Source organism: Stigmatopora nigra, chromosome 13 (assembly GCF_051989575.1).
Source record: "Stigmatopora nigra isolate UIUO_SnigA chromosome 13, RoL_Snig_1.1, whole genome shotgun sequence".
Lineage (NCBI taxonomy): Eukaryota > Metazoa > Chordata > Actinopteri > Syngnathiformes > Syngnathidae > Stigmatopora > Stigmatopora nigra.
In genome coordinates this window covers 4,161,614-4,189,570 of record NC_135520.1, presented here as the reverse complement: position 1 = coordinate 4,189,570, position 27,957 = coordinate 4,161,614, and the positions used below count along the sequence as shown (strand labels likewise).

The 27,957-nt window shown below is 39.9% G+C and overlaps 1 protein-coding gene across 4 annotated transcripts; it reads right to left on the bottom strand.

The window, feature by feature from the left end:
* Positions 1 to 1,074: 1,074 nt before the first annotated feature.
* Positions 1,075 to 27,897, bottom strand: eml5 (EMAP like 5). 4 transcript variants are annotated; one of them, XM_077731184.1, is made up of 45 exons: positions 27,378 to 27,897; positions 23,011 to 23,170; positions 21,370 to 21,468; positions 20,930 to 20,998; positions 18,567 to 18,752; positions 17,555 to 17,690; positions 17,344 to 17,367; positions 16,790 to 16,991; positions 16,433 to 16,570; positions 16,089 to 16,345; positions 15,771 to 15,983; positions 15,534 to 15,701; positions 14,658 to 14,764; positions 14,457 to 14,575; positions 14,173 to 14,359; positions 13,954 to 14,059; positions 12,999 to 13,092; positions 11,646 to 11,746; positions 11,348 to 11,541; positions 11,095 to 11,206; positions 10,873 to 11,000; positions 9,951 to 10,092; positions 9,710 to 9,862; positions 9,493 to 9,624; positions 9,319 to 9,407; positions 8,944 to 9,120; positions 8,671 to 8,872; positions 8,473 to 8,599; positions 8,256 to 8,270; positions 7,798 to 7,806; positions 7,483 to 7,561; positions 7,112 to 7,241; positions 6,928 to 7,026; positions 6,515 to 6,535; positions 6,251 to 6,424; positions 5,952 to 6,160; positions 5,605 to 5,762; positions 5,028 to 5,142; positions 4,743 to 4,931; positions 4,468 to 4,640; positions 3,922 to 4,084; positions 3,754 to 3,857; positions 3,500 to 3,653; positions 3,146 to 3,246; positions 1,075 to 2,940 (listed from the first exon to the last, which is right to left on the bottom strand). In XM_077731184.1, the coding sequence occupies exons 1-45, from the start codon at positions 27,572 to 27,574 to the stop codon at positions 2,904 to 2,906; spliced, it is 5,949 nt and encodes a 1,982-aa protein (XP_077587310.1). In that variant the 5' UTR covers positions 27,575 to 27,897; the 3' UTR covers positions 1,075 to 2,903. The 4 variants fall into 4 exon arrangements, 3 of the variants coding, with proteins under 3 accessions (XP_077587310.1, XP_077587311.1, XP_077587312.1); XM_077731185.1 differs by lacking the exon at positions 17,344 to 17,367; XR_013328333.1 differs by lacking the exons at positions 1,075 to 2,940; positions 3,146 to 3,246; positions 3,500 to 3,653; ... (2 more) ...; positions 4,468 to 4,640; positions 4,743 to 4,931 and having other exon boundaries at positions 5,124 to 5,142; positions 5,605 to 5,743.
* Positions 27,898 to 27,957: the final 60 nt, after the last annotated feature.

The following is a 27,957-nucleotide window of genomic DNA, read 5'->3' as shown; positions in this document are numbered from 1 at the left end:
CTTCTCAATTTATTGTCTGCCACTTTCGACAAAAGACTTCCAATCCAATTTGAGTCGTCAATGGCAGATGTCCCAGTTAAATTGGATTGGACGTCTATTGCCGCCAATGGCACCACTCACTGCTTATTTCAATGCAAAAAAAAAAAACATTGTAATATATTTGGGCCAAGACAGTATTTTACCTAGTCATGGACTTTGCTGTTTTATCCGTATGTATTCAGAGACTTAGTGAAATCATGGAAAAAGGAGAGTACCTGAGAATACGTGTGGAAGGGGGAGGCTGCTCAGGCTTCCAGTACAAGTTCTTGGTTGATGCCAACACCAATGAAGATGACAGGTAAACAGCATATGATTTTTTTTTTTTTTTTTTTAAGTCTCACTGACATACACTTTGTCCACATCTCTCTGTTGTTAAGAGTGTTTGAGCAGGATGGAGTAGGAGTCATCGTGGACCAAGACAGTATGGAGTTTGTGAAAGGGGCCACGGTAGATTTTAGCCAAGAACTCATCCGGGCCACATTCCAGGTCCTCAAGAATCCCCGAGCTGAACATGGATGCTCTTGTGGCAGCTCATTTTCTGTCAAAATTTGAAAAGCTTTGTATAGATGAATACATTATTTATACATTATATCAGAGGCTACTACTGCTAAAATTTAATTTTGTCAACTGCACCCTTGGAAGTGATTTATAATGTATGTTTTTGAGTTTTTTTTTTAATGTGTGTAAAATATGTAAATAAGCTTAGCTCAAAAAAGTTTTATGTATGTTGATGAAAATAAAAGGTGATTGTGAAGTTTAGTACTACTTCTTGGTTTTAATGTATGTATTTTATGCAGGAATGAATGGACATCCAAGATTAAAATTTAGTAAAATGTCTGAAATAATAGAGATATTTAGGTAGATTGCAAAATTTATAGACAAATAGATGTTCTTTGTCTCAATTCAGTTTTGGGCTTTTTCAGATAAAATATGGAGCCAGATGGGAGATGTAAAACACAAATTTCTTCCAATAAATGTTATTTAGTAAATTTTAAAACCACAAAATCATCCTCAAAACTGTTAAGAGTCAGACAAGTGTTTTGGAAATCATTTTATTAATAATTGAGCACCAGTAGTTGATAACATTGGTTAAATAGTTTTCTATTTGCACACATCATAACATCATACACTCACAAGTTAGAACTCCTGTTCATTTTTTGTTTAATTATTAAAGCAGACTTTTAAGAAACAGCTCACAAAAATATACAAAAAGAATATCTACAAATGATATTTACACTGGTGTAAATCAAAATATGTATTATTTTATGTATATATTTACTGTATATATATATACTTAAAGGAGTAAAATACTTTGCACTTTTTTTCTTTTCTGATAAAACATTCCATTTAAGTAATATGTCCAATTACACAAAACAATAATTTACACCCTTCATATTCATGGAAATGAGACTAATACATTGTAGCAGCGCACTGTAAAGTGAGTGAAATATTTTAGAATGCATCAGAACACCAAGTTACAACTAATTTATTTTTTATTTTGCGGGGAAGGGACGACGGGGGGCGTTTTTAGATGACTCATCTCCCATGCAACCAAAAAAAAACGAAACACAAACATCTACACTCATGGCCAAGAACATCATGAGTGGGATTGACAAGTCAACAACAACAACAACAACAACAACAAGCACCAGCACCACCACAACACAAGCACGGAAATAAATCATCATCAAGGGTGACACAGTGACTGGGTCGGGTGTACAGTGCATAGTCTGCTTTGGCATGCTGACATCCAGAACATAACAGTGGATGTTACATTCAGGAGGAAGGCCACACGAGTTGGAATGACCAGTTAAAAAGTAAATATAAACGACCACGTAATTCAAAATGAAAATATATTAAAGTAAAGAAAACACCTCATTAGACTCACGTTAAGGCTAACTGAGTTTGCTACAAGTGTATATGTATATATATATATTTTTTTTAATGGCATTGTTAGTAAACAATAGGCCTTTACCTGTGGACTTAACTCACGTAAAGTAATGCATCCCCTTGAATCAGGCAATCCCCAAATGTTTTTTTTTTTTCGCCATGGTTACAGCTTATATAAGAATTATAGCCTCTTTGGCTGCTATTAGTGTGGGTAGACGTCCAAATAATTTGCACAGTCAATGAGTTAAAAACACAAAACGCTGTTACACTGAATGTAGTTGGAATACGTGGGATTAATGCACTTGTTTCTTTTAGAATTGTGTAAAGTATATTGTATCATTCTATTGTTTCATCTTTGTAAATTTGTTTTGGTTCAAATACAGTTTTTCATTGTTTATGTTGAATTATCATTTAAGAATCATACCAGTACACAGAATGACTATCTGTATTCAACTTTTTTTTTATACTGTAAAAACAGTTTCACTTGATGCTCGGTTTATTTTTACATACTTTAAATTCAGTTAAACGGGTCACAATAATTTATTTAAGGTCATCCTATTTTTGTTTAGAACAAAAGAACACTCACATTTGAATATTTGCGTATAATTTACAACTATACATACTGTAAATGCTTATTTGCACTTTGTCCCTATAGTTAGTATATTTTGTGTTCAAATGACCCACGGTACAGTAGCAGTCCACAACTTGGTTCTTGGGGAACACAACCTTAGTTGATATGCATACATAAAATAATGGTTTTTTTTCTTTCAACAATGATTTGAATAGATTTGAATGCACAACACCTTTGTTCTCAAACAACACTATGATGCACACACGTGCAAGCTCCAGGTTTTGAGGCAGTAAGTTAGCATCACACTTTTTCTCCAACATATGGCCTGCCAGGCCTAGTCCTGCTCCTTTAAATAAATCTTCAACGCTTGACTAAAGAACCGTGAAGAGAGACGATGTGGCCTTCAGTGGGGGGCGTGGACACACCTCCAGACAAAGAGACTACAATAGGAGACGTAAAAGAATGCCGACATACCATTTTAGGGACACATCCTTGCAGTGTTATTTTATTTATACTGTAAAAAGAGTTGGGTTATCAAAAACAAAACAAAAAAAATCTGTCCTACTTATAATTAAAGCTCTGCTTCAACAAATTGAAGCTTGTTGATACTTATCTAGTAGTTAATAGTGTGATTTGAAGCCATACCTCCTGTCATCTCCACCAGCACTCACCACGAAACGATCTCCATTTGTGATTCGAATATTTGTCAAATGAGCCGAATGACCCATAAAGCGTTTGTGTTTTGCCTGTAATTAGAGTAAAAAAAAAAAAGACAAAATGAGACATCAAAATGTAATACAGTAATTGGATGTTACATTTCAAAAGGGGAGGGGGCGGCCCGGTGAAGCGAGTGGTTAACGCGTCGGCCTCACAGCTCTGAGGTCCTGAGTTCAAATCCAGGCACCCCTTAATACTAATGGTAGCCGGGCCCTGTTCACATTTGTTTTGCGACTGGACCTACTACTTTACTAGAAGTATTAGCATACTGTTGATACTTACAAACTTATCAGGACATGGAAAGTCAAAGAGTTTGACCATTCCAAAGTCATCTCCCGTGACAACGTTAAGGCCCGAGTGGGATACGCAGGCGCAGGTGACGTCTGCTTTGTCCGTGTTGCGTGACCAGATGCCCACCACCTCGTCCCCAAGGACGCTGAATACATTCATGGAGGAAGCCAGACCACTCAGAATTTTCAACGCACATATTCCAAAGAAACGCAACGATTCATGAGATGCAGTCCTTCTTATCTGACCTGGTCCAGGTGGCCCAGGTAATCCTGTCAATGTGGGACGGCTCCACGACCTGCTTCCCCGAGGGCACCTCGTACACTAGCCGCTTGTAAGCACCAGTGGACACCTAACCGGAAAAATCGCCTGTAGATTAAACAAGGTCTGGGATGGACATTGTGATGAAAACACACCTGAATGTGAAGACTGTCCGCGGAGAAGTCCATCTGCATTACAAAGCTGGGGATGTCCCGGCAACAGTTGATGCGGTTTAACTGCGGTCCGAGGGTAAGGTCATAGAAGTCAACGGAGCTTTCGCAGGAGCCAACGGCTAGGTAGCGTGAATTTGGACTAAACCTACAAGAAAAGAGGGTTCAAACAAACGACGCACAGTGCATTTTAGCTAAAAACCTCACTAATCCCTTCCCCAACATCACTTTAAACCATAGGTGTCAAAAGGGCAGCCTGTGGGCCAAAAGCGGCCTGCTATGGGGTCCAGTCCAACCTACCCCCCTCCAGATTTTCTGCTTAAATGCTGTCATTTCTAAAGACTGTTCATTCGTCACCCTCCAAGTCAAAATGGATTGGACATTTCAAGCTGTCAATGGTGGTCAGTAAGTTAACTTTTTGGGCCAAAAAGAAACTGCTTCTGCCCACAAGAGATCTAGTTGGTATTAATGTGGTCCGCGAGCCAATTTGATACCCCTGGTTTAAACCATTTTGCATTCTACAATCCTGACCTAATATCCTGGATAGAAGATCGACGGTCCCGTTTCTTGCCCCAGATTTTGAGAGATGCAACTAGCAGGATGATGAACTCCCCATTCTTCATGCCAATGGCCACCATGTCTCCCTCAGGACTGTAGCTGATGGTGCAAGCCGGGTGACCCAAGTTTACCTTATTAAGCATCTTCTGTTGACATGAACAAGACAAGAAATGGCATCATTCTGCATAACCCTTTGCCGTTTTTTTTTCAACCATGTGAAAAAAGTGACCTCATTAAACTGAACTGACCTTTTCTGGAATATCCCAAAGTCGAACTGTCCCATCTTCTGCAGCTGACAGAAACACATCTCTACTCGGGTGAGTCCCCAATCCCCAAATTGGTCCATCCATGTGGCCATTCACCAAGATGTTGCATGCTGCATTCTTTTCCCCGACCTCAATGATTTCTGCATTCCTGGTTCCAACTAAGATCTTTCCCTGATACAGGAAAAAAAAAAACGTAAACACTATTTATGATGCTTAAGTGACTGTTTCCTCTTTTTTTTTCATTTTTTTTTTTTAATTAATAGCTACCTTTCCTCTGCATACAGAACGCACACAGTCAATGACCTGTCCAGTTTCTAATCTAAAGGCCCGGCAACGTTTTAACTCTTGATCCCAGAGTTTCAGCGCTCCTCCTTCCTTTGATCTATAATGGCAAACAGAAAAAACATGAAATTCACCCTCACATTATTTCAATTTGTACTACTCCCATGGGCTCTTTTGTTTCCTAAAACTACATATTTATGACTCTACCAGGGTGGCAACTGCCACTTTAAAAGACACACTTGTCACCCGATTAGTACCAATAAAGAAAAAAAACAATTTGCCATCTACGAGTGTGAAACTCTAATCCGACCGCATTGAATGCAGCACGAGCTGAAGTCAAATTGGCCTACAGCGGGTGTCTCTAAACCATTCCACAGAGGGCCACACCATATTGCAAGAAATCAATCAGAGGTCCTTGAATTGAATTGCAGCAGAATGTCGTATGATTATCCAAAGAATTGATATTTGACTATACCATTGTGAAATAGTTGTTACCATTCAAAAATTTACTGGCCCGCCTAGATACATCCCTGACTACAAGAAAAATGAGGAGATAACTTACGGCCTTTCCTTGCCTCCAGTGACAATGAGGCCATCTCTCAACGTGGTGTACATGGTGAAGACAGGGCCTGTGTGAGCTTTGGCCACTATCCTTACAAGAATGTGATCTTTCCACACACATACATCCCCACTTATGGTACCTGTAAATGTCAAGTTATTCTGAAAAGAAAACAAATCTGCACTAATCTAGTGGTCTAAGAGAGCAGAGCAAGCAATGCAACAAACTGTTCAGCAGCATTTCATCCAAGAAAACTGACATTGCAAAAGCAGCATTTTAAAAACAGAACAATTCTTAGATCAACAGCAAGCCAACTTCATGCCAATGGACTATAATTTGAAGACACTTACCGCTCCGAATGCCACAGATAGCATTGTCTGCATTCGGGCATCGTCTATAGAACTTAGCACTCCTTTTTTGCTGAGCAATGCTCGCCCGGCCAACGTCCAGAAACGAACGTGCTTGATCCCGACAGAGACGAAATGAGTGTCAGAGTCTGGACGGAATTCGGCCACAAAAATCCTCTGCGTGTGACCGATCCGAGTGGCCACTTTGGCACCTTAAAGACAAAAACCAGGGACATGCAAAAGCTGAATCCAGGTCAGTCTAAGTGAATGATGGATTGCAAAACTTTCGGGAGAGCTCTAACCTTCCTGCCATTTCCAAATGGTGACAGTGTGTTCCGAGTCCAGGCCCACGGACAAGAGAAGCTTCCCGGTGGCACTGAAACTGACAGAGCACACCCCGCCCGAGTGGAAACAGCGCAGCACCGATAACGTCTGTTTTGTCATGGCGTCCCACACGTGAATAGATGGAGATGTGGCTGAGGGAGTCAGAGAACATCACAACATCATAAGAACAATATAGACTTGTTACTTTCTATGGTTCATATCCTTTAAAACTCATTTCTTACCTGACATGTCACCAGTGTCACCTAAAAGGGCAGAGAAGAATTTTTACAGATTCATGTTACTTGGTTTCAAAATACACTTTAAAGATTTCAGAATTGGGGGACATATCTAGGTCCAAATTCTTAAAAAAAATAGACCTTTGCTTCTCTGGTTTCCTGATACTACATGTTTAGGGAAATGCTTAATTTCACAAATGTCCAGACCTGGGATCGAACCCAAATGACATTGTTCATGTATTAAATATGGGCATAAAGTGTTCAAATTTGAAAAGAAAGACAGAAAATGTCCTCCAATTCAGGTTTGACCCTCCTATTTCCAAATAAGGACATTTGATATGGTGATTATTGAAAAAAAAAACTAAGAAAAAGGACCAAATAACTGGTGATGCAAGAAGGCTGTCGTCTCACAAACATACCTACTTGGCCAGTTGCCACCACATTGGGGAATTTCGGATGTTGATTGATTGTCAGGCACAGAATGTCATCACTGTGTTCAATGTAGAAACTTTGGCAGGCTGCAAGAAGTGTCACATGCACGTCAACTCCTCTTACTTTAAACTACGGCGTCGTGTAAAAGTACATTGCTGATGAAAAACCTACAGGTTGTCAAGTTGAGGACGATGCCAACTGAGGCTGTGTGGTAAATGACGTCCGCCCCCTCATTCAGGTAATGCACGTTATTGCGGCAATCATTGCCACGGTAACCGAACACCAGCTCCAATACCAAGTCCTATGGAGAAAGTCAAGAGAAGGCAATTAGAAAGTCAGAAAGGTGGTTGTCATGACAACAATACATCCAGTTCCAACTCTTAGGGGAAATCATCATTGGATTAAATACATTAGCAGAAAGAATGTCACAGCAGTACCAACCATTAAATGATATCATTTTTACCAGAAAGTATCATTGTGTACTGTTTATTGGATTTTTACTTGGATTTAATTTACTGGGATAAATATGGAGTCAGTCTTACGTCAATAGGTCTCTTCTTTTTGCCGACGTTGTTGGTCTGCAGCTTCTCAGGCTGTGGCAGGGCTCGGCTAACAGGGGGCCTGAAACAGACAGCTGCATTACGTGGGCTGCTTTTCACCAAAACGCTGATTGTAGTAGTGATTCATCAATTAGTACATGGAGGAGAAAAATGGGTTGATACTACTTTACTTTGACTAGAGCACACATGGTTGAAAGAGTTAAAAGATTGCCTTGTAAAGTAAAAGATGCATCCATGAATGGCTTCATTTCTGTGTAATTAAATGTGTGATACAAAAAAAAAAATCAAGTTGCTCACCTTGAACCTCTAAATGGCAGCAATAGCAAAGAAAGAAGCAGAATTAGTCAAAATGTTTCATAACAGTACTCACTGCTTGTGGTCTCCGCATACGCAATTCAAAAACACTTCAGTCGCTGAAGACATAAAGAGAGAAGTCAGCACCATGTTGTAACCATGACAACCAAACTCCATTTCAATGACATCTTCTGCTTTGTGGATGCCTCCTTCGTGCTTGCTTGGTTAATATAACATTTCAGCTATTCCATAAAAGAGTAGCAATTCATTTTGAGTTCGATAAAACACCATTTCTGACATTTTTTTTTAGCTTACTTGGAAAACAGTTTCAGCACATTCCAGTTCTCCTACTTTGACACCAATGGCTTGGAATTTTTTTCTATTTACAATGTTCGCAAACATTACAACCCAGGCTTTATTTTGGTTGCAAATTTTCCAAAATGTGAAACATGAAATCTTACCTGACCACACCTTGTCTTCATATGGAAAGAAAGAAGAAAGTAGGACATTGACAGAATGCAGCCATTATAAGAAAGAAGAGCAAAAAAGGTGCAAGTTACTTTAAAAGGACAGGTGAAATACTGAAGTCACAGATTTTTAAAAAAGATTATCACAAAAGAGAGTCGCATTTTCTTATATATATGGATATATGTTTCCCATAATTTCACTGAGAAATACCTTTCATCCACAGAAGGCTCCTTCACTTGCAAGTGAGGTTTAACGCCAGTCATGGGGCGCATGTTGGTGGATAAGGCTTTGATGGTGTAATTGATCTCATTCTCCTTTGTCACATCGCTATCATAACCTGACGAAAGACAAGAGTGATACACATTTGCTGCTCTAATTAGCAAAAGAAAAAAATCCTCCTTCACGCACCTCCATCATCTTCACTCTCAATATCTGATTCCTCGCTGTCACACTGTCTGAGTTCCCTGTGGGTCTCAGCTTCATGGGCCCATATCATGAGACACGTGTCCCCCCCACCAGCCGTCACCAAAAGGCTGTCTTCGTGGGTCCATCTCACATTTGTAACATGCGTGCTGTGTGCCACATAGCGCTTGAACTTTGCATATTTGCCCTACAGGTGAAAAATCTTTTATTAACTTGCTTCAGCGAGAATTGTATTTTGTATGGAGTCTTGTAACTTACCCTGACAGGGTGTTTGAAGATCTTGATGTATCCTAAATCGTCTCCTGTAGCGAGTACCTTCTTGTCATGACTAAGGCAAGCAGAGGTCACTTCTGTGACCTCGCTGATCACAGGCCAGATGCCCTCGACAGACGTGCCAAGAACACATGTCCACGTACTCCAGTCGATTTTCTCTACCTAGGACATAGAATATAAATATAGGTATTACATTATGGTCTTCATCATGGGCAACTTAAACATTTATTAAGACTACGTTCATCCAGCCATTCGCTAGTTGGTAATAATGTGTCCCGCTAACCAAAATAGGTTTGACACCCCTAATTTAGCATGTTCAATGACATCAACATCCTCTGTTGTGTTCTTCTCTCATCTTACCTCAGTGGCAGCAATGATCTGCCTCTTTCCACGTGGCGCCTCAAAGAAAAACTGCTCTTTGGCACTAGTATTGACTTGTAGTAGTTTTCCTGTGAATTAAAGAGCCCCCAGGGCCACCGTGTTTGCCGGTTATTGCACATTACGGCGCAAGCATCAACAATAAAGGATGTTTACCTCTCCTGTCCCAATCTAAGTGGGTGATTGAGTTGAGACATCCTTTACACACGCCAACCCTTTTACTGCTCATTACGTTGTAAATATCCACAAATGTGTCTCCTGATGCCACTGCAAGGTACTTGCCCGAAACTAAAAAAAAAAAAAAAAAAGAGAAGGGATCATTAATAGGTTTATAGAGTCCTGTATTTAAAATGGGACAAGATAGAGCTGATACCTGGAGAAAATTTGATGTCTGTGATGATGTCCTTGCGATGGTGGAAGGACACAAGGTCCTCCAGGGTGTCTGCATTTACAATGAGAAAGCTGCCGTCGTTTAGACCGACTGCTAAGGCTTTGCCATCAGGGGAGAAGCAGCAGCAACGGCCACCTGTGAGACACAGACAGCGTCTTTGTTAATGACCTGGAACCCATTCAGCCACAGTCATGATAAAAGAGAGTAAGGGCGGGTGACTCACCTTTCCTGAGCTTGCGCACTGCCAACATGCAGTGACTGGGGGAGAGGTCCCATATCCGCAGGGTTCTGTCATCACTGACAGTGGCGCAGAGAGGGAGATGGGGATGGGTAGCCAGGCCCCAGACTTCACCTTCCATGTGACCCTGTAGGATGGCGCTTTTAGTATATTTAGGATCTACAGCGTTTCAATTAGGCTTTGAAGACTAGCAAGTATTCTATATCTCCTCCAATGTACAGTGTCCAATTTTGACAGTGAATTTTACAATTTTACTTCATTTTTCACTCATTGATTGTTCCCAGCAGTTAAAATACAGTCGAATTGGTAGAGAATTCAAAAGAGGAGATCAATACTACACACTCTGACAACCTCATCCTGCAGAACTATGGCAAATTAACTGTAGCAGCAATTCATTTTTGTCAGTGGATTTTGGTTGTGTAGAATATCACAGGGAGTATTATCTAATGGATGATTGTTTTTTTTAGTTCTACAAGGGTAAAAGCAAAGAAAGACAGTTTTTTTTATTCCTTCCTAACTCATTGCCTGCCATTGACAAAAATAGATGTCCAATTCATTTCACCTGTGAGAATTGACTGTAAATGATTAGATTTCAGCACCACTGACTGTCCACGGCAGCCAAGCAGAATGCAATGAGTTCCCTTTAAAGAGGTAAACACATCTACATATAACCTTACACAGAAAAAAAAAAACATAAATAAAAGCTATTCCTGTTAAATTAAAAACCGGATCAAATTGGGGAGGTACTTGGGTTGACCCTGCATTCCAAAATTTGAAGAAAAAAAAACAAGAATCTCATTTGAAAACAGAAATTCACAACAACAGCAGCAACTACATTAATGTCAATAACTTTATCTTCCAAAGATGGCTGTTGCTGAGCTGAATAACTCAACAAAGTTTGTCTCACCTGGACTAACAGTGTAATAGGGCCACTTTTATCCACCTCCAAAATCTCTCCATTCTTAGTTCCCACAAGAATGTGGCCATGGCCTAGTGATATGGCACGTATGGATGGGTTATCCTCCAAAAGTAAGCCTACACATTCGAGGAAAATAAAACAAAAAGTCATCTTTGGAAAAAGAAGAAATTTGGACTAGATATGTGCTATATATCTGCTTGATCAAATTACCCTTAGAGCCCGGAGCTAGAACTGCCCTTTTGATTGCGTAAGTCTTGAGGCATCTTTCAAACGTGTCATCCCAAAGCGCAACGATACCATCCTTCCCTCCAGTAACAAATCCCTGCCGAGACAGTGTAATGGCACATTTAAAGCTCAATGAACATGTCACCAAAAGCCAAAAAAATGGATTTCACACCCCCGCTAGCGAGATTATGAATGGGCCATTTCCATGTTGAATTCAGTATACAAAGCACTTCATTACCTTTTCCAGAGCGTGCATACTGAAAACGGGACCATCGTGGGCTTTGACAGTTTTCATCAGGAACATGTCACTCCAGATACAAATGTCACCGGTGCAAGTGCCCGAGAAGACCATCTCTTCCGACCATCCGTACACAGCACACATCATAGTTTCCGTCTTTCCCATGCTCCCCTTCCGTCCAATTAGTCCACCACCTGAGAGAGTGAGAGTATATACACAAAATATGCCTTGTGTTGAAGTCTGACTGCAGCTTGTTACCGCGGATACTTGTCATCACCGACAAGACGGCGGTTCGTACCCGCTTTGTGCCAAAACTTCATGTGTTTCACACCGGCAGTGATGAGCTTGTCAGGCAAGTAGGGATTTATTTTCACTACAAAGATCTTGTCTTTGCTTCCACTGAAACAAAAACAACAATATGCATTATTAATGAAGCCAACTGGCTGAGTTCCACTTTCTACATTACACAAAATATGCTCTCCCTAAAGCCAACCTTCAAGCCTCCTTCAGGTTTTATGGAAATTACTCCTTTAATTTTGTGTAATCCTGTTGACAGGACAGGCAAATGTGATACTAAAATTAGTGAGGGCATGCAGTAATGCCACAAACAGACTTTATGCTTCATTTAAATACCTTTCAAGTTATTTTTGCCCAAGAAATCTAAGTAGGATACAATATGAAACCCATAATAGCATAAGCCACACCTTGTGTAACCTTGAAAAAATGTGTTCAATAGAATGAAAGAACACTGCATTTCATTTCAATGATGTGTACTAATGGAGAAAAAATAAAATAAAATAAAGCCAGTATTGCTAAGAAGCTGTTGTACAATATTTGGAGATGTTTTGCAGTAACATTTCTAGGAGTAGTTAGTATATACTTGTGTTCAATGAGGCAGTGATTTCATATTAAAACTTTGCATTGAGAGTGGCCCAGTGGTTAGCATGTCATACGATCGAGGGTTTGATCCCAGGTCGGTCATAACAGTGTGGACTTTGCATTTCCTCTGCAGGCTTGCATGGTTTTTCTCTGGGTACTCCGTTTGAACAGTTGAAATTGCATGGTTTGAGTGTGAATGGTTGTCTGTCTTCTTGTGCCCTACCATTGGCTGGCCAACAATTCAGGGTGTCCTCTGCCTGGTGCCCATTGTTGGCTGGGATAGGCTCCAGCACCCCAAGCCACTCTTGTGAGGATAAGCAGTACAGAAAGTTAATACATTAATGAACTTCCTAATGAACTAATGATTGCTTCCTTTTGGTCGTATGCAATGTTGTAATATGTTTGTAATATGGTCTACGTGTCAAAATAAAATCTGACATATTATGCTCGGAAAAAGACAAACGTTGGAGGTAAATCTCATTCATTATGGATACAGTTGGAGCCTTTGGGCATACTCTAGCTATTCAGACCTTGGCAGGCTTAAGTGTCGCATTGGAGCAGCCTCTTAATCTAAAAGGCAATTCCCTTTCTACCCCCCTCAAAACCATGAATCAGACTGTCATCCATGCGCTGAAAAAGAGCTGCGATTTAATCCTCATTTATTAATGTCCATATTTAAATAGAGACACTTCAATATTCTTAAAATTTAAGACAAAGGACTGACTGATTCGGGAAATTAGCTCTGTGTAAACAATGACGGGCGTGCACTTACCACATGACTGAGAGCTTTTCCCCCTTCCTCCAGTCCCAAAGCACAATGGTGTGATTGTCATCCAGGCCCACCGAGGCCAGGCGCTTTCCATCCGCTGTGGAGGATAAATCAAACCTGTGCTATATTGGCAGGGATGGATCGAGCAAACGAGTTTGCTTTAAAATGTGGCCCCTGTCAGCAGACTAAAAGAAGGCGGGTGGAATTCACCAGGCGCAATTGATGGATTGTGTTATGTCTGCCTGAGGCCAATTAAAGCAAGTGCTATGAGGATAGAGTAAGCATAAAAGGCAAGATGTCTGGAAAGATTCTGAACTGTGAAGCTAATATTTTTACATTAATAGCGACGGTATCAGCATAAAGTGTCTTTGTTGTCATTTTCAGAATCAGTGAGTCATCATGGAAATTAAGATGAATAATTAAAGGCTTCATTTATATTACAAGTGACAAAATCATTTGCATTTTGAGTTGAATATAAAATGCTGGATTTTATATGACTTTTCATTCACTTTAAATGATTTAGCCATGTCTCAAATTAACAAAGTCACACAATTGTGCATGTGAGAAGTAGTTCAATCATACTCTCTCTTTCTTCTGTTCAAGAAGAAATAGTGTATTGTTACAGAATAATCATCGACTCTAATAGTCCTACTAAATTATGTAAGGAACATAATGATCCTACATTTTGATTGCAAAACAAAACCCTAAACAATGACACATTTATCTTGTTAACATAGTTATTGTACTGCCATTTGCTGAAGAACGTCTAACATTGGAATGAAATATTAGCAATATTATTGCTGTTTGGACATACATTGTTTGGCAACGGTAAATTTATGCCAAATCTATGGGGGACTCATCAATATTCATACTGAAAAGGTTGAGAACTCCATCATAATTAGTCAATGGAAAGACAATTAATATTGATGACAATCTTAAGGTAATATTGATGAATTACCTGAAAAATCCAAACTGCACACTCCATACTGGTGGAAACCCTTCAATACAGACATTGGTTTTAAGGTTTCTGTGTCCCATATGTGGACGGCGGAATCTCGGCCCACCTGGTTAGAGATAAATCATGATTTAATGATCGACTCCCACTCTTACTTGTGGATATCCAAACTTGGAGAACAGTCACTGCAATACGGATGTCGCTACTCAAAGTTCCAGCTACCTGGCCAGTTGCTACAAAGTCTTTGAGGGGATGGATCGCCAGGCAGAGAATATCATCATCATGACCCATGTAGAAACGTTGGGTGTTCTGTTGTCTGTTGTACACAATCCCAACAGCAGCTACATGGTAGACAATCTCACCCGTCTGGGTATAAAATAGATTACTTCTGCAATCGTATCCCCTGTAGCTGCAGGAATGGGCAGTGATACAAAAAGTTCAGGATTAAGAATCTGTATTTGACATTGAATTTGTTGCTAATTGATAATATAAAAGAGTAAGCTCACCCATGAATGAAGTGGAGTTTCAACCCACTGCCAGGTGCTCGTTCTCTCTTCTTCATTGCGATTGCTCGATCTTTTTCTTTGCACTGCTCTTTGAGCTGAGGTAGGTCTTCTTTATAAACCTGGATTATGCAGAAGCATGAGTGTAGGTGTTTTGTGAAAATCAACAGATCAAAATGGAAGATTTTGTTGATCAATGCAAACCTGTCTTCTATATGTAAGCTGTGTCTCCTGTTCAATTTCAGAGTCCATCTCAGGCACGTCTGATTGATCCGAATCTGACTCTTCACTGTTAGAGTCCACCAAGGTCTCTATACATATAAAATGTGTTTTGAGTTATGGTGAGATGGTTTAAAAAGCTTATTTTTCCATAAAAATCATCATAAAATTAAGAAGCTATGCTGTAAATATGATGATGTTTCATGACAGCAAAAATAAATACAGTGGTACTTTTACATACAAAGTTAATTCATTCCAGAAGTGATTTCTTAACTAGGATATTTTGTAAATAGAGACATATTTGACATTAAATTGACATAATTCATTCTGTGATCTGTTTGTTTGATTTTGTAAATAAGGTTTGCCATGAAGGCCTTTTGAAATCGGAATATTTCGTATGTGGAAGCATTTGTAAGTAGAGGTTCCACTGAATTTCAAAATGCTGAAGCTGCACATTGATGACCAGCCAAGAAAAGGCTATAAGTTTGAGTAGGCGCTAAGGAAGATTGCTCTCAAAGTCCATTAGCAAAATGAAAAGGAAAAGCAGTTAGGCTGTATTTTATTTGAAAACCCAGCTGCACGTTGTCCAGGGCAAAATAATAAGTTGGCAGTGAGTATGTAGTTGTACTTTCCAACTTTCAATCACTGTGAATGGATGCGTTTAAATATTATTGAATGGGAACAATTAAGTCTGGTGCTTTAGCACATCAAGACCATGAAATTGGTTTGAGGACTACCATTGAAAAGCGTTGGGTGTGACATTTTAACATGCTATAGAAAACATGATCAGTACTGCATAAACAAGGTGATATAATAAACAAGACTGTTTTGAACCAATCAAAGTATTTTCCTTTCCCTCACCTTGGGGTGCAATATGCAGCGCTTCTTTAGACTTTCTCTCTGGAACAAACTTCCACTGGAACACTGAGTGATCCGCTCCACCAATGGTTATAACCCACTGGTAGTCATGTGACCATCTTACATTAGTGATGTGGGCTGAGTGACCTAAATATTTTTTACATTTTGCACCTAAAAATCAAGAAAAATATAATATTAATTCAAAATCACTGTAAAATAAAGACATTTTTTTGTATTCACCTTTTTTTATACAGGGATATCGCAGAAGTTTAACTAATCCATAGTCATCAGCTGTCACCAAGACTTGATTATTGAAGTTAGCATCCACAGAGTTAATATCATTGATAGCAGAGTATTTAGGCCATATTCCATTGACTTCAGGGCCCAACACACATGTCCATGATGCCCATTGCACCAGCTTAAGTTCTTCCCTGTTGGTCACTTCTTTAGCACCTAAATAGAAGACATATTTTACATATTAACTTGTTTTTTTTTAATGGATACACAGATTGACATCACTAATATATGCTGCATAAAAAACATAAAGACTTAACATACTTGGCATCTTATAGAAGAGTCTCCTGCCATTCCCATCATTCGTCTGCAGGAACTTGCTGTCTGTGGACCAGTCCATGTGCGTGATGAAGCTGTTGGAGCCAATGCACTCGCCTACTTTCTTGTACCTCTGCACAACACCATAAATGTCCACCGAGTTGTCATTGGAGCCAACAGCCAAATGGGCGCCATCTGGGGAATACTTCAGCTCATGGATAGCCTCCTTCCTGTCCTTGATGTGTACCACTTCTGTCATATCTCTGTTAAAAGGACAAAAGAAGGATCTTTCAATAAAAGCCAAACGGTAGGGCGTAAATACTTTATCTTTTATTTAAGTCTCAACTTGCCTGACTCTGAGGACAGTGAATGAGCCATCCTTCATTCCCAAAGCCAAATGAATACCATCAGTGCTGACAGCAGCACAGCGGATTGGCTCTTCCATGTTACAACGAGCTATCAGTGCATGATCGATAAGGCTCCATATCCTTAATGAGAGGCAAAAAAAGACAACAATTAAAAAAAATAACACTTCATTTATAATAATAATAATAATTATGAAGGTTTTGTTGGACATGCAGCACATGATCTACTAGAATCCCAAATAACGGGTGCTAAATTGTCAAATAAATTCTCATAAGCTCTTGGAACAAAAAAAAAGGGATACAAATGTATTAAATATTGTGATAACTTCACCCGATTCTCACCTGACTGAACGGTCATCACTGCCTGTCATAGCAAGGGGCTTAGTGGGGTGCACGGCCAGTGCCCATAGCTCACCCTCACAGTGACCCTGCATGATAAGGAAAGGCTTGTTGCGGTCGTGCACCACCACCTCGAAAATCTCACTATCTTGCGTCCCCACCAGGATGTGGTCTCCCCGCCAGCAAACACTACGAACAGACAGTCCTATTCACACACACACACACACATGAGAAAACATAAATATAACACAGCCCAAGCAGGTTTAAATTTGCATTAAGGGACAAAGTGTGGAGGATGAAGAAAGGATGTGTAAATAGCCACCACGTGGTTCATTAACAAAGCAGCAGTTTACCGTGCAGTACCTACATGACAATATGTTGCCAAAATAATATGCATCTGATGTGAATGAAGAAAGGGTATATTGTATTGTTTCTATGACGAGGACATCTAAAATTAAGTTGTTCAACTGTTTCTCTGACCACAAGAGAACAATATGAAGGCAACGACAAACAAACTGGCACGGCTATTAAATCCACCCTTTAAACGCATTACCCACCTCTGCTATTTTCGCTTCTAGCTACTGTTAGATCCAAGATAGAGAAAGATAAGGGAAATGGAGGAAAAAGAAAAAAGGAAATGTTAGAAGGGATAACAAAAAAAGGATGGCTTAAGCAGCATGGTGCATCCATACTATATAAAGATATATATGTCACTTGGTGAGTTAATTTTCCCAGCAACCTTTACTGAGCAAAGACATTTGACATCACCTTTATAGCCTTGGTCCGTTTCCCTGAGATCAATGACAGTAATTGGTTTGAAGTTGAGATCCCACAGACGGACACAACCATCTCGTCCCCCGGTGGCAAAACCTTCTTCGCAAGCGTTCATGCTGAAAATCCCTGACTGGAGGAAATGACAGGCTCTTAGCGTGTGAAAAATGAGCTATGACAGAAACAAAGGCAAGGCAGTTTAACAAGACCATCACAGTTTCACACACCTGCTCACTATATTTGCTTGATATTGTACCTAAAAAGCTTTGCTGGTGGTTCTTGATCATTTATTTGGAGGCATGTTCCCAAATCCCCAGTAAAACATTTGGTGGTACAAAAAGCAGATATCAGCATGTACTGTAGTTATTATCCCATCCCCCATTCTCTAACAAAGCTGTTGATCCCACAGATATAATTTAATCCTGTGTAGCAAAAGACTGATCCTTTTCTATTGAGGAGAATCAAGCAAGCATGTTCACGGTACCAATGATGGAAACCAGTGGCGAGAAAGAGCGGCTATTCTGAACAACACCCAATTGGAGGATACCTGGTGGTGTTTAGTGAGAAAAGGAAAATTGCAACTCCCAACTCTAGTGTTCTACTCCCTCTGAAACTAGAGCTTAAAATTTACATTGATCGGCAATCAAAGATTGAAGAAAACTAGCATTTTCCCATTTTTTTTCCAACACTGCCTACATGTATCTGCTTTCAATGCATTGAGCAGTTTTGAGTGTGTTGCATTCATGTGCAATTCCAAAAGGGAGGACAATAAGTGCCAGATGAAGCATTTAAATGAAGGACTATCTGGCATTAATCAGGCCACCCTACTGTCTGCTGATCAGAGGCATTGACCTAAATGTCCACATTAAAATTTGAATATTTGTTCCATGAGCTCATATCTTGCATCATTTACTCGTAAACGCACATGTAAAATAATGAAGTATCCTTTACAATTATTTTTTTTACAATTTTCCATAAGGTATTTCTTATTTACTTTGTTAAAACTTACCCCATGAGCCCCTTGCACAGTCCTCATTAAGTTGATCCCTTTCCACACATAGATATCACCATTCAAGGCACCGGAATACGTGACCTCATCCTTGGCACAAGCCAGGCAGAGGATAGTCTGAAGATCCCCAGTCTTGCCGAAAACTCCACGTTTGGGTGTGAGAGCATTACCGCATAAGCTCCAGAACTGCACACACAGACAGGAAAGTGAAAGAGCACGATGGTGGCTAATAATCCTCACGTAATCCTGTTGTGACACAGTGAGTGGACAATTACAGAGTGTTTGAATACAACAGTCATCAAAAAATCAGTGCTTTCTGGTACAAGTCAAACATGAGAACACATTTCGGCCATCTTAAAATACACTCAAGTCAAATACATTTACCCTATCATCACCACCACACAGATGAGCCAGTGCTGTATCTCCCTGATGAACATGCAGAGACACAGTTGCTCTCACACACACATGCACACACCAGAATGCTCATTATTTATAAGCAAGGTCATTGCGATGCATGGGCACAGTCTCGTCTGAGAGCTAAATCTATCGAAGGGAGGTACGAGAGAAAGGGAGATGCTCTGTCTGCATAGAGATGAGGTTGCAATGAGCTGCTCAAATGCTGACTGTCAGCAGGTGAGAACAGAAAAACACATCACTGGCTGGCAGAGAAAATCCTATTATTGGTAAAATGTTATTTTATAAATATTTTTAGCAATTCTAATAACGATGACAAACCGAATTGACAAATCCTGCCATATCAGATATTACAATTATTAAGGAATGGAACATCTAGCCAAAAAAGCTCAAAGAAATCAATACGGAAGGAATGGTCACCTCATTCTTTGCAACTAATACAGCTTCTATTTTGGAATGGCTGCAACATATTTGAGCAGGCCTAAGGGAATTTTTGTTCAATCAAAGAATCTTTCATGGAGCCGGGAATCTCAAAAGGGTTCTACTCCAAATTTAGCGCAAAGGGCACTATATTTATGGAATTGTCAGAGCCTTCCACAGATCATTTCCATTATTTTAGTTCCATTGTTTATTTTAATTGAGGAAATCGGAGCAGATTTTTTGTATAAAATGCACTTCTCAATTCTAAAGTCCCAACCAGAATCCAAACATTTTTCTGTTTGTGTAATTGAAATGGCTTACTCAATGCAACAATGTGAAATTTGTATGACTTAACCTACTGCATAAATTATCCTGCTTTCAAGTTACACAACCGAGCTTTGTAACATATCACTACTCAAGGCTCTTGTATCGTTCATGATTGCTTCAGTTCCACTTCATTAGTTAATCCCGTGCAATCGAATGGGATTCAATACCGTCGGCAAGGTATTGATTTGACAATAAGGCAGCTATAGCAGTTGTAGATTCTTCCGGTGTAGCTAATTACGACAAATCAGATATTAATCAATGCCAATACAAACAGTTTTTCTTGTTTTTTTTTCATTAGGCTATCAAAATACAAACTCCAAAGATTGAATAGATTTGACCTTACTAATCAATAAATAAGCTATTAGCTGTACATGTGTGCATGTTTGACCGTGCACGTAAAAGCGAATACGTCATCCACGGACCTGCTAGTTGTCACAGAGGTTGTTTCCCTCAGCCTACGAGTGAGTGGATTACTGCCACTAAATCTCCTGGATGCTCTGAGTGCTATAATCACTGAGCAAACGCAGGGCCGGGGAGCAGATGTCACATGGTCTGCAGGGTAAAGGCTGGGGAATTATGTGGGACAATTGCTGGATTTCCCTGCCATCGGGAAACTAGTGTAGAGGGAGGGAAGGAGAGGAGTAAGCAGCCATTGTGGAGAAAAAGGGGTTTGCCGGCATAGGTTTCTGTGCCATGGCAGTTGTGAGCAGAGTTCGAGGCCGAAAAAACAGATGAGACATTAGGGAAGTAATACAAGCAGTGAGCCAGACGCTATTTTGTTGTCAAAGTGGAAACTTATAGAAGCGTAGTGGAAAGCTGTGGAAACTTTTAATTGCCTTTCTGTCGGGGATGTGAAAGAAACGCAATAGAAATGAGGAAAAAAAGGCGGATGAGAGAGGAAGTACATCTTGTACTGTGGAAAGCAGTGAACATCTTTCTGAGCATGATTCATAGCTTATCATGCAAAGACAACATTCCTTCCAGTGAATGTAATAATTAATTGGGTGTTTTAATCATACAGTATGGTAATGGATGATAACAGCAATCTAAATCTTAAACTTAAATGTTTTTAAAAGATTAACATGGGGGAACGATCCATTACAATAAGCATCTGAGAAAGGCACAAATCACTACTAGTGTAGTTGCAAAAGATGATCTAATGTTGTGTCTAATGTAAAAAAATGAAAAAAATAAATAAATACCTTGATATGTTTGACTCCACAGCTCACCAGTTTACTCGGCTGGTACAAATCCCACGATATGTCAAATATCTGCAGGGGGTGAAAGTGGTATATCAGAGATGGAGTCTCAACATGACACTCATATTGAGAGCTTCAATTTTGAAGCATTTATTTCACAGTTATGCTCGTATTTGTCAGATTTACGGTATATAAATGCAAGGAGAGTGGACAGTGGTACTGTGTGTGGGTTGCATTAGAAAACAACAGCTGCCTGTATCATCATAATCATCATCATCATCATCATCGTTTCAAATATCCCCTTTTGAGTAGCTGTGTGGTGCCTAAAAATGATTTACAAACCTCACAATTAAGCATGGGCCCCGTTTTTTTACTTCATTATCCGGGCTCTTAATTTTGCAAATAAACTACTGATAACACCAGGAATAGAGAAATGTATTTACTCTGTCTGTATGGCCTGGGGCAGCTGCCAGAACTTTGCCTCTTCTCCAGTCCCAAACGCAGATAGTATTTTTAGAGTCCAAACCCACCGATACCAAGCACTGTAGACATAGATAGACATTATTTTAAAATAAAACATTTCAGTTTGTTGTCCACATGACAAACTAACACTTCTATCTTCACTGTGCACATGCCATAATGAAAAGACTGTTAATAATTTCAGCAACACAGAGCAGAACAGTTGTCCAGCCCCTGGCACCTTCAGTGAGTTCATTGGAGTGTTTTCGCTGGAGGAACCTCCTATAGCTAACTGAGTGAGTAGGCAGAAGCAGCCGAGCAGAAGTGAACATAGCCTCTGTTATGGAAATGCAGTTCCACACTGCTGCCTACTTTGCATAACAGGGGAGGTCCTCCTTGATCTACTGATGATAAATCAGCTCCCTCATAACTAATTTCAAGACATGCCATTTAAGACCTAACAGCTCAAGGATATTTAAACAAATATGTACACAGAAATAGGCTGAAAAATGAATACCCATTTAAAAATTGATGCCCTATTAATTTGCTTTGCTCCAGGGAAAATGTGGATTTGGGTCCAAAAAGAATACCATAAGTGTTTCATGTTTCGTTTAGTTAGTGCTACACTGAGAGTGTCTGTGTACAGTTTTTAATTGCTTTTATATTTGGACTGGCGAATCGCATCAGGGATCCCTGAGGATCATCTTGACTTCTTTTGAATAAAAGCGGTGAATAAAACTACCTCGCAAGGAAGCAACGCAAATTTTTCCTATTTTAAATACTGTCACTTTCCATATAAGTCTGCAGCTAGTTAACCATGCAGCAAAATATCGTGCGGTTGCTTCTCCAAGCAAAGTGCAGGAGATTTCACTTCACTACAAACACTCGCTTGAGAGACATGCAAAGATGAATTTCAAGAAATGGTTATGACATGCCTGTACGTTGCTCTTTGCAAGCCAATAGTTTTGAAACATCAATTACCATACATAACTGAATGTCAAACTTTTTCTTGGAAAGAGAATATACTTCATTAAAAGCTTTTAAGTGTATGTTAATGTGTGTATCACGACTACAGACTATTAGGAACTGCAAAACAAGCTGTGTATGCTTAATAAAGTGACAGCATCAGTCATTGTCTCATAATTTTAACATCCCTGAGTTTCATTTTCCAGACAAAACTGCTGTAGTAATCATTGTCCTTTAAAATGAGCTCATATTGGCCTCTGCAGTTTCAACAAAGCTAATCTGTGCTCAGCCTTTTTGTCACTCTCAAATCATGCTCAAGTAGAAATACAATAGCACAGACCTCATCCAAGGCAAAAAAATATTTGACTCATGTACAAACCGATTAGGTACAATTGACCATGTTTTAAGGTATTAGCCCTTTTCCATTGAATTCACTCAATTTTGAACATGCATCAGATCTGAATGATATTGACATGAAGGTTAGATGAAATAGTTTTAGGTTGTGCTTTCAAAGCATTTTTCACTCTAAGAAGGAAAAAAAACCTTTTGGAGAGATTTGACAAGAGAAATGTTTTTTTTTTACGTAATACAGGATAATAGATTCTTGTATGCAGTCAGATACTTTACATCTATAACATACAGATTCTTAACTGTACAACCTGTCCTTCAAGGTCAAACGCCAGGCAGGCAACGCCATGGGTGTGCACGTCTTTGAGGATGGACACTGTCTGCACAGTGTAGGAGTCCCAAACACAGATGTACGGCTCCTTGCCCACTTGGCCAGTGGCTACCAGTACGCGCTCGGGATGCAGTGCTAAACTGTAAAAAGAAACAAGGGAAGAAAAAAACAACACATTATATTAGCATGATCATTTTGGAAGCATGTCGTGTGTGTGTGTGTGTGTGTGTGTGTGTGTGTGTGTGTGTGTGTATGTGTGTGTGTGTGTGTGTGTGTGTGTGTGTGTGTGTGTGTGTGTTCATCCAGTGGAAACCACTGGGATGAGATGAACACATTAAACCAACGTTGGGACCGAATGGCAAAGGCGAGAGGCAGATTGACAAGGCAGCATGGATGACTTAACACGGACACACATAGCCTAGTTTAAAGTGTGCCTGCAGGATGTTGGAGAAGCAGTCAGTTTGTGATTTACCAATCAAATTGTCTCATTTGGTTTAAAACCTAATTTTGCAAAACTCGGAGGCTACTTTATACTATTAGGATATCCTAATCACTGCTGATACCAGTACTAGTGTCTACATGCATGCAGCATGCTGAGCCCCTGCAGACCATCATAAAAAAACACAAATGCCTCTCAGGCAAGTAAGATAGGGAGCAAAGGGAACAAAATACAAGTTATATAATCTTAATTTAAAGAGCAGAACAACAATAATGCCACCTGATGGTACAGTAGTTCATTCACCTGACCTCGGGGACGGCCACCTGGGATCGATTCCCGCTCAGTGGCGGGCGGTGTAATTGTGAGTGAAAATTAGTTAAAGAAATGACCAAGTCAAAAGGATATCATTTTTTTATCCAGGGGCTTTCCTCATGGAACCAACCAGGCATATGTTTGTAACACTCTTACATAATCCCCCACTCTCTACCGCCAACTTGAAGCACTCCTGGTCTACAGCTGAGCAACAGAATGCTGTATAAAGCTTGCTCACCACCCCCTTCTGCCCCACCCATTCTTCTAGCAGCCGCCGGTCACGTTCCAGTTTCACTGGGCAGCAATTCAGCCTTTTGCTTTCTTCCTCCTGGCCTACATATTCCACATTGGTAAGGTACTCCCTTCATTGTAATCAAAGTGGGTATTTAGCCAAGTGCCTGCCAGTATGTAGTAAGAATAAGCATATATTATTCAAGAAAATGTCTGACAGGATGCCCAGGCAGTGCAATGTCAATCTAGTCAAGAAAATGATGCACATACTACATACTCAATTTACCCCAACAGTTTGGAGTATTTACCACGTTTAATTCAAGTGCCTTTATTCTAAAACACAACTATAGTTTCAATCTGGATTATTAGTTCTTATTCACTATTTCTCCCTCAAAATTCTCACCCACCTGGTATAGCTCACTTCTTCAAAAATTATATAATCGGAGTGAGGCTGCTAAAAATAACATTCAGACAAGGAGAAAAATTATTGGAACGCTTTGAAATGCAGGAGAATACAAGAAAGACGTGCATCTTACCTGAAGAGTATAGCATAAAACAACAATATATCTAATTTTACCTTGACTTTTGTTTCCTGAAGAAATAACATGGTGCAACACAGGAATATATACTAGTTTTACCTTCATTCTCATACCCACGTACTTGCTAAGTAGCGATTAATGAAATACACTGTATATAAACCAAATGAAAAATACTAAATATTGGGTAGATATTGCCTTTATTGTATTGTTATAAAATATTGGATGTTGAGTTATAATTTATTCAGGGGAAATGATTGGTAGTGTATTGATGAGTCCACAAATGTAAAAATCTGTATGTATTTTAGGGCTAAAATCTAAATAACACAAGTTTTAATCATAAGCAAATGCACTCCCTCCCACCAAAGTGACTACTCATGTCCCCCCCTTCCTATTTATCCATGTAACAGCTTGAAGCCCAAAAAAATCTGGAGGTGTTTGACAACAAAAACTCTTGTTTCCTTTACCTTCTCTCTGCAAGGCGTTAACATTGAAACGAACAATTTAGCTTGTGGCATAGAGCCCCGGTCTTCTTGATTAAATGGGCTGTTTTATGCAGCGCTTTACAAATGCAACACTTGCTAAATAATGCATCCATAAAACATGCAGTATAATAGCTATAGTTAAAGTGCACAGAAAAGTGATTCTGTCAGCAGAGAAAGCAAAGCAACAGCATGAAAGACATATGGCGCAATCCAGCACCGAGTCGTGTATTCCGATTTATTGATCGAGTCTGTCACAATTACAATCTGTGACCCCAAGCACAAATTAAAGCAAACCACGTTCGGTGGTCACAATCTATAACAGTGGTTGGCTTTGTCGTTTTTTTGCCATCTTGCCTTTTAAAAGGAGGACAGGATTAAAGAATTTCTGCGAGTATATAGTATGGGATTTTTAATCCAGTTGCCCACCAAACTTTATCTGAGACACCTGCCCATGCACTAGGTACTTAAAGTTAAAAATAGAAACGTGAGATTAGACGAAATAGGCACACTTGCGTGTTTTCATGTGGCGCTTTGTTGAAGAAATTTGTGATTTTGTCATCTAAAGCAGAGTTTCCGTGTTGATTTAGGACAGAAAATTAAGATGTGCTTTCAGCTGGGAAATGTGCCAAACGAGAGAATAACATATGAAAGATTTGAGATTTGAAAGAATCTCCCGGACCATAAAGATGTAGCGCTATGGACAATTTGTTTGTATGCATTAGTAATGTATTTAAAAACAAGTTTTTCAACTTAATCGAATTGAACTACTAGCTCATGAATTGAAAAAAGCAGCTTTATCAAACTTCGATGCAATTTTCATTTTCCGAAGTCTGTATTGTTTGCTTCTTGCCTCCATGCTACTGCAAATTCACACATTGCAGTCAAGTGACACCATGTGATTTGCCTCGCCCACAAGGTGGGGAGCATTTGGTATCACTATAGTCCAATGAATAATGGAACAGAGGCCCAGCTGAGCAATGACAGGGTACAGTATATAAGGCAAGTTATCTCCAGGTCAACACACGCGCACATCAACACGGGCACTGGAGCGTTGGACACATGTTATTGTGGTGTGACGTGCTAGGAACGTGCTGAGCGTCGTCAATGGGGGTAATACAGTATTGTTTTGTTATCTGATAAAAAAAAAAAACTGTTGCCTCAATGGGTCTTCCTGTGTAACGGATACAGGTTTTTATCCTCGTTAGGACATTTCAGTTTTTAGACATTCTTTCGAGAGTAAATGCGAGGAAAAATAATGACACAATGGCAGCAACCACTCATGCTAAGAATCACAGCCCTACCGAGTATAGGAATCGAGCCCAGACTTCCCACAGCAAAGTCAGATGGAAGAACCACTGCACCATCAAGTAGCCACACCCTGGACATCCACAAGCCAATTGAAAGTTACACTTAGAAAAACAAGCGTAAAGTCTCAAATTGGTCACCAGTTGTGTTACACACAATTCAAATTTAAAAATGCACCCACTGCAGCCCTTTGACATCAGATAAATGTCTAACAAATGTAAACCCTTTCACTAACAGTGGTTAGCCCTTTGCAAATGACTATTTTTTGTCGATAAAAAAATAATTACAATTATTTGTATTGTTTATAAAAGAATAATTACAATTTGAATCATTGTATATTTGACATTTCTGTGTACCTATAAATTCAAAATGTAATACAATGTTATCATAAGTTATACATAAATGAATAAAAACAGAAATATTCTCTGGTTTGGGGCCTTGACTAACACTAATTTAAATTTTCATTTTCACAATATTTAACTTACTGGATGCCATTGATAGTAATAGATGCCCACTTTATTTAAACTGGAAGAACTATCCGTAAATGCTCTCCTTTTAGTGCAATCCATTTTTATGAGGAGGGGCAAATAAAAGATAATTCAGTGGGCCCTCCCAGTCAAAATGGGTTGGACGTCTTGCACTGTTAATGGCAAACAATGAGTGCCCTGTACAGGTAAGAAGAAAATGGGCTAAAACACAAAGTAAAAAACATTGTGCTTCCACACAAAACATCACCCATGTATGAAATATATTCACAGTGATATAAATACACAGTAAATGTTCTCCACTCCCTAAATGAATTGACCAATATGGATCATATTCAACTTGATGGAATCATCCAGAAGGATGGTGACAGATGATTGTGAAAGGTGCGGTGCTGAAGTGTCCTTGAGCAACAACAAAAAAAAAAAAGAAACAATGGAGACCCCTACCCAGTCACGACTGGGCGCACCTAAAAGTGCCTCCCACAGTGACTCCAACATCTCATATTAGACTAGGCCAACCAAAAAAAACAAGTGTTCTGCAAAGCGCACTATACCTGATGATGTCGTCATTGTGACCCAGGTAGAATTTCTGCTTGTGCTCTCGGGTGTTATAAACCACGCCCACTCCGGCCACGAAGTAGACAATCTCCTTGGCGGCGGTGTAGTAAAGGTTGTTGCGGCACTGGTGTCCCCGGTACCCATAGACCCACTCTAGTCTCAGGTGGCAATTGGGAGCAGTCCTGTCAGCCATGTCCTCACTTCCGTGCGTCTCACGCTCTCTTTCACCAAGTGTATCTCAAACAGTGGCATTCGCCGACGAGGAGGAGGATTTAATCTAAACTCGTGGGTCCCATCAGCTCCCCGGCGTCCTCACCAGTCCGGGGCATAACAAGGTGGCATTTTTTGGGGAGGTTGTTGTGAAGTAATAATCCTTCGTCCCAGCGGGGAAGACTCTTGGGCTATTGGAGAAGCAGTTCGGGAAGCCCGATTGTCGGGAGCGGGCTCATATTTGCTCAGCTCCGTGTCGCCGTCCTCCTCTTGCACGCAGGTCAAAGCTCCTGTCAAATCCTTCCAACAAAGATGGAGCTGCGCTGTTATTCCATAGGCTCCGCCCATATGGGAAAGGGACAAGTC

What these genes read in the sequence shown, in the direction of transcription:
- eml5 (XM_077731184.1), bottom strand. Translation starts at nt 27,574, where the DNA reads ATGGCTGACAGGACTGCTCCCAATTGCCACCTGAGACTAGAGTGGGTC. An exon ending in TAGAAGCGAAAATAGCAGAG is followed by an intron (nt 16,992 to 17,343) that starts GTGGGTAATGCG and finishes GTGTGTGAATAG; the next exon opens with GACTGTCTGTTCGTAGTGTT. An exon ending in ATATCCCTGTATAAAAAAAG is followed by an intron (nt 15,702 to 15,770) that starts GTGAATACAAAA and finishes CTTGATTTTTAG; the next exon opens with GTGCAAAATGTAAAAAATAT.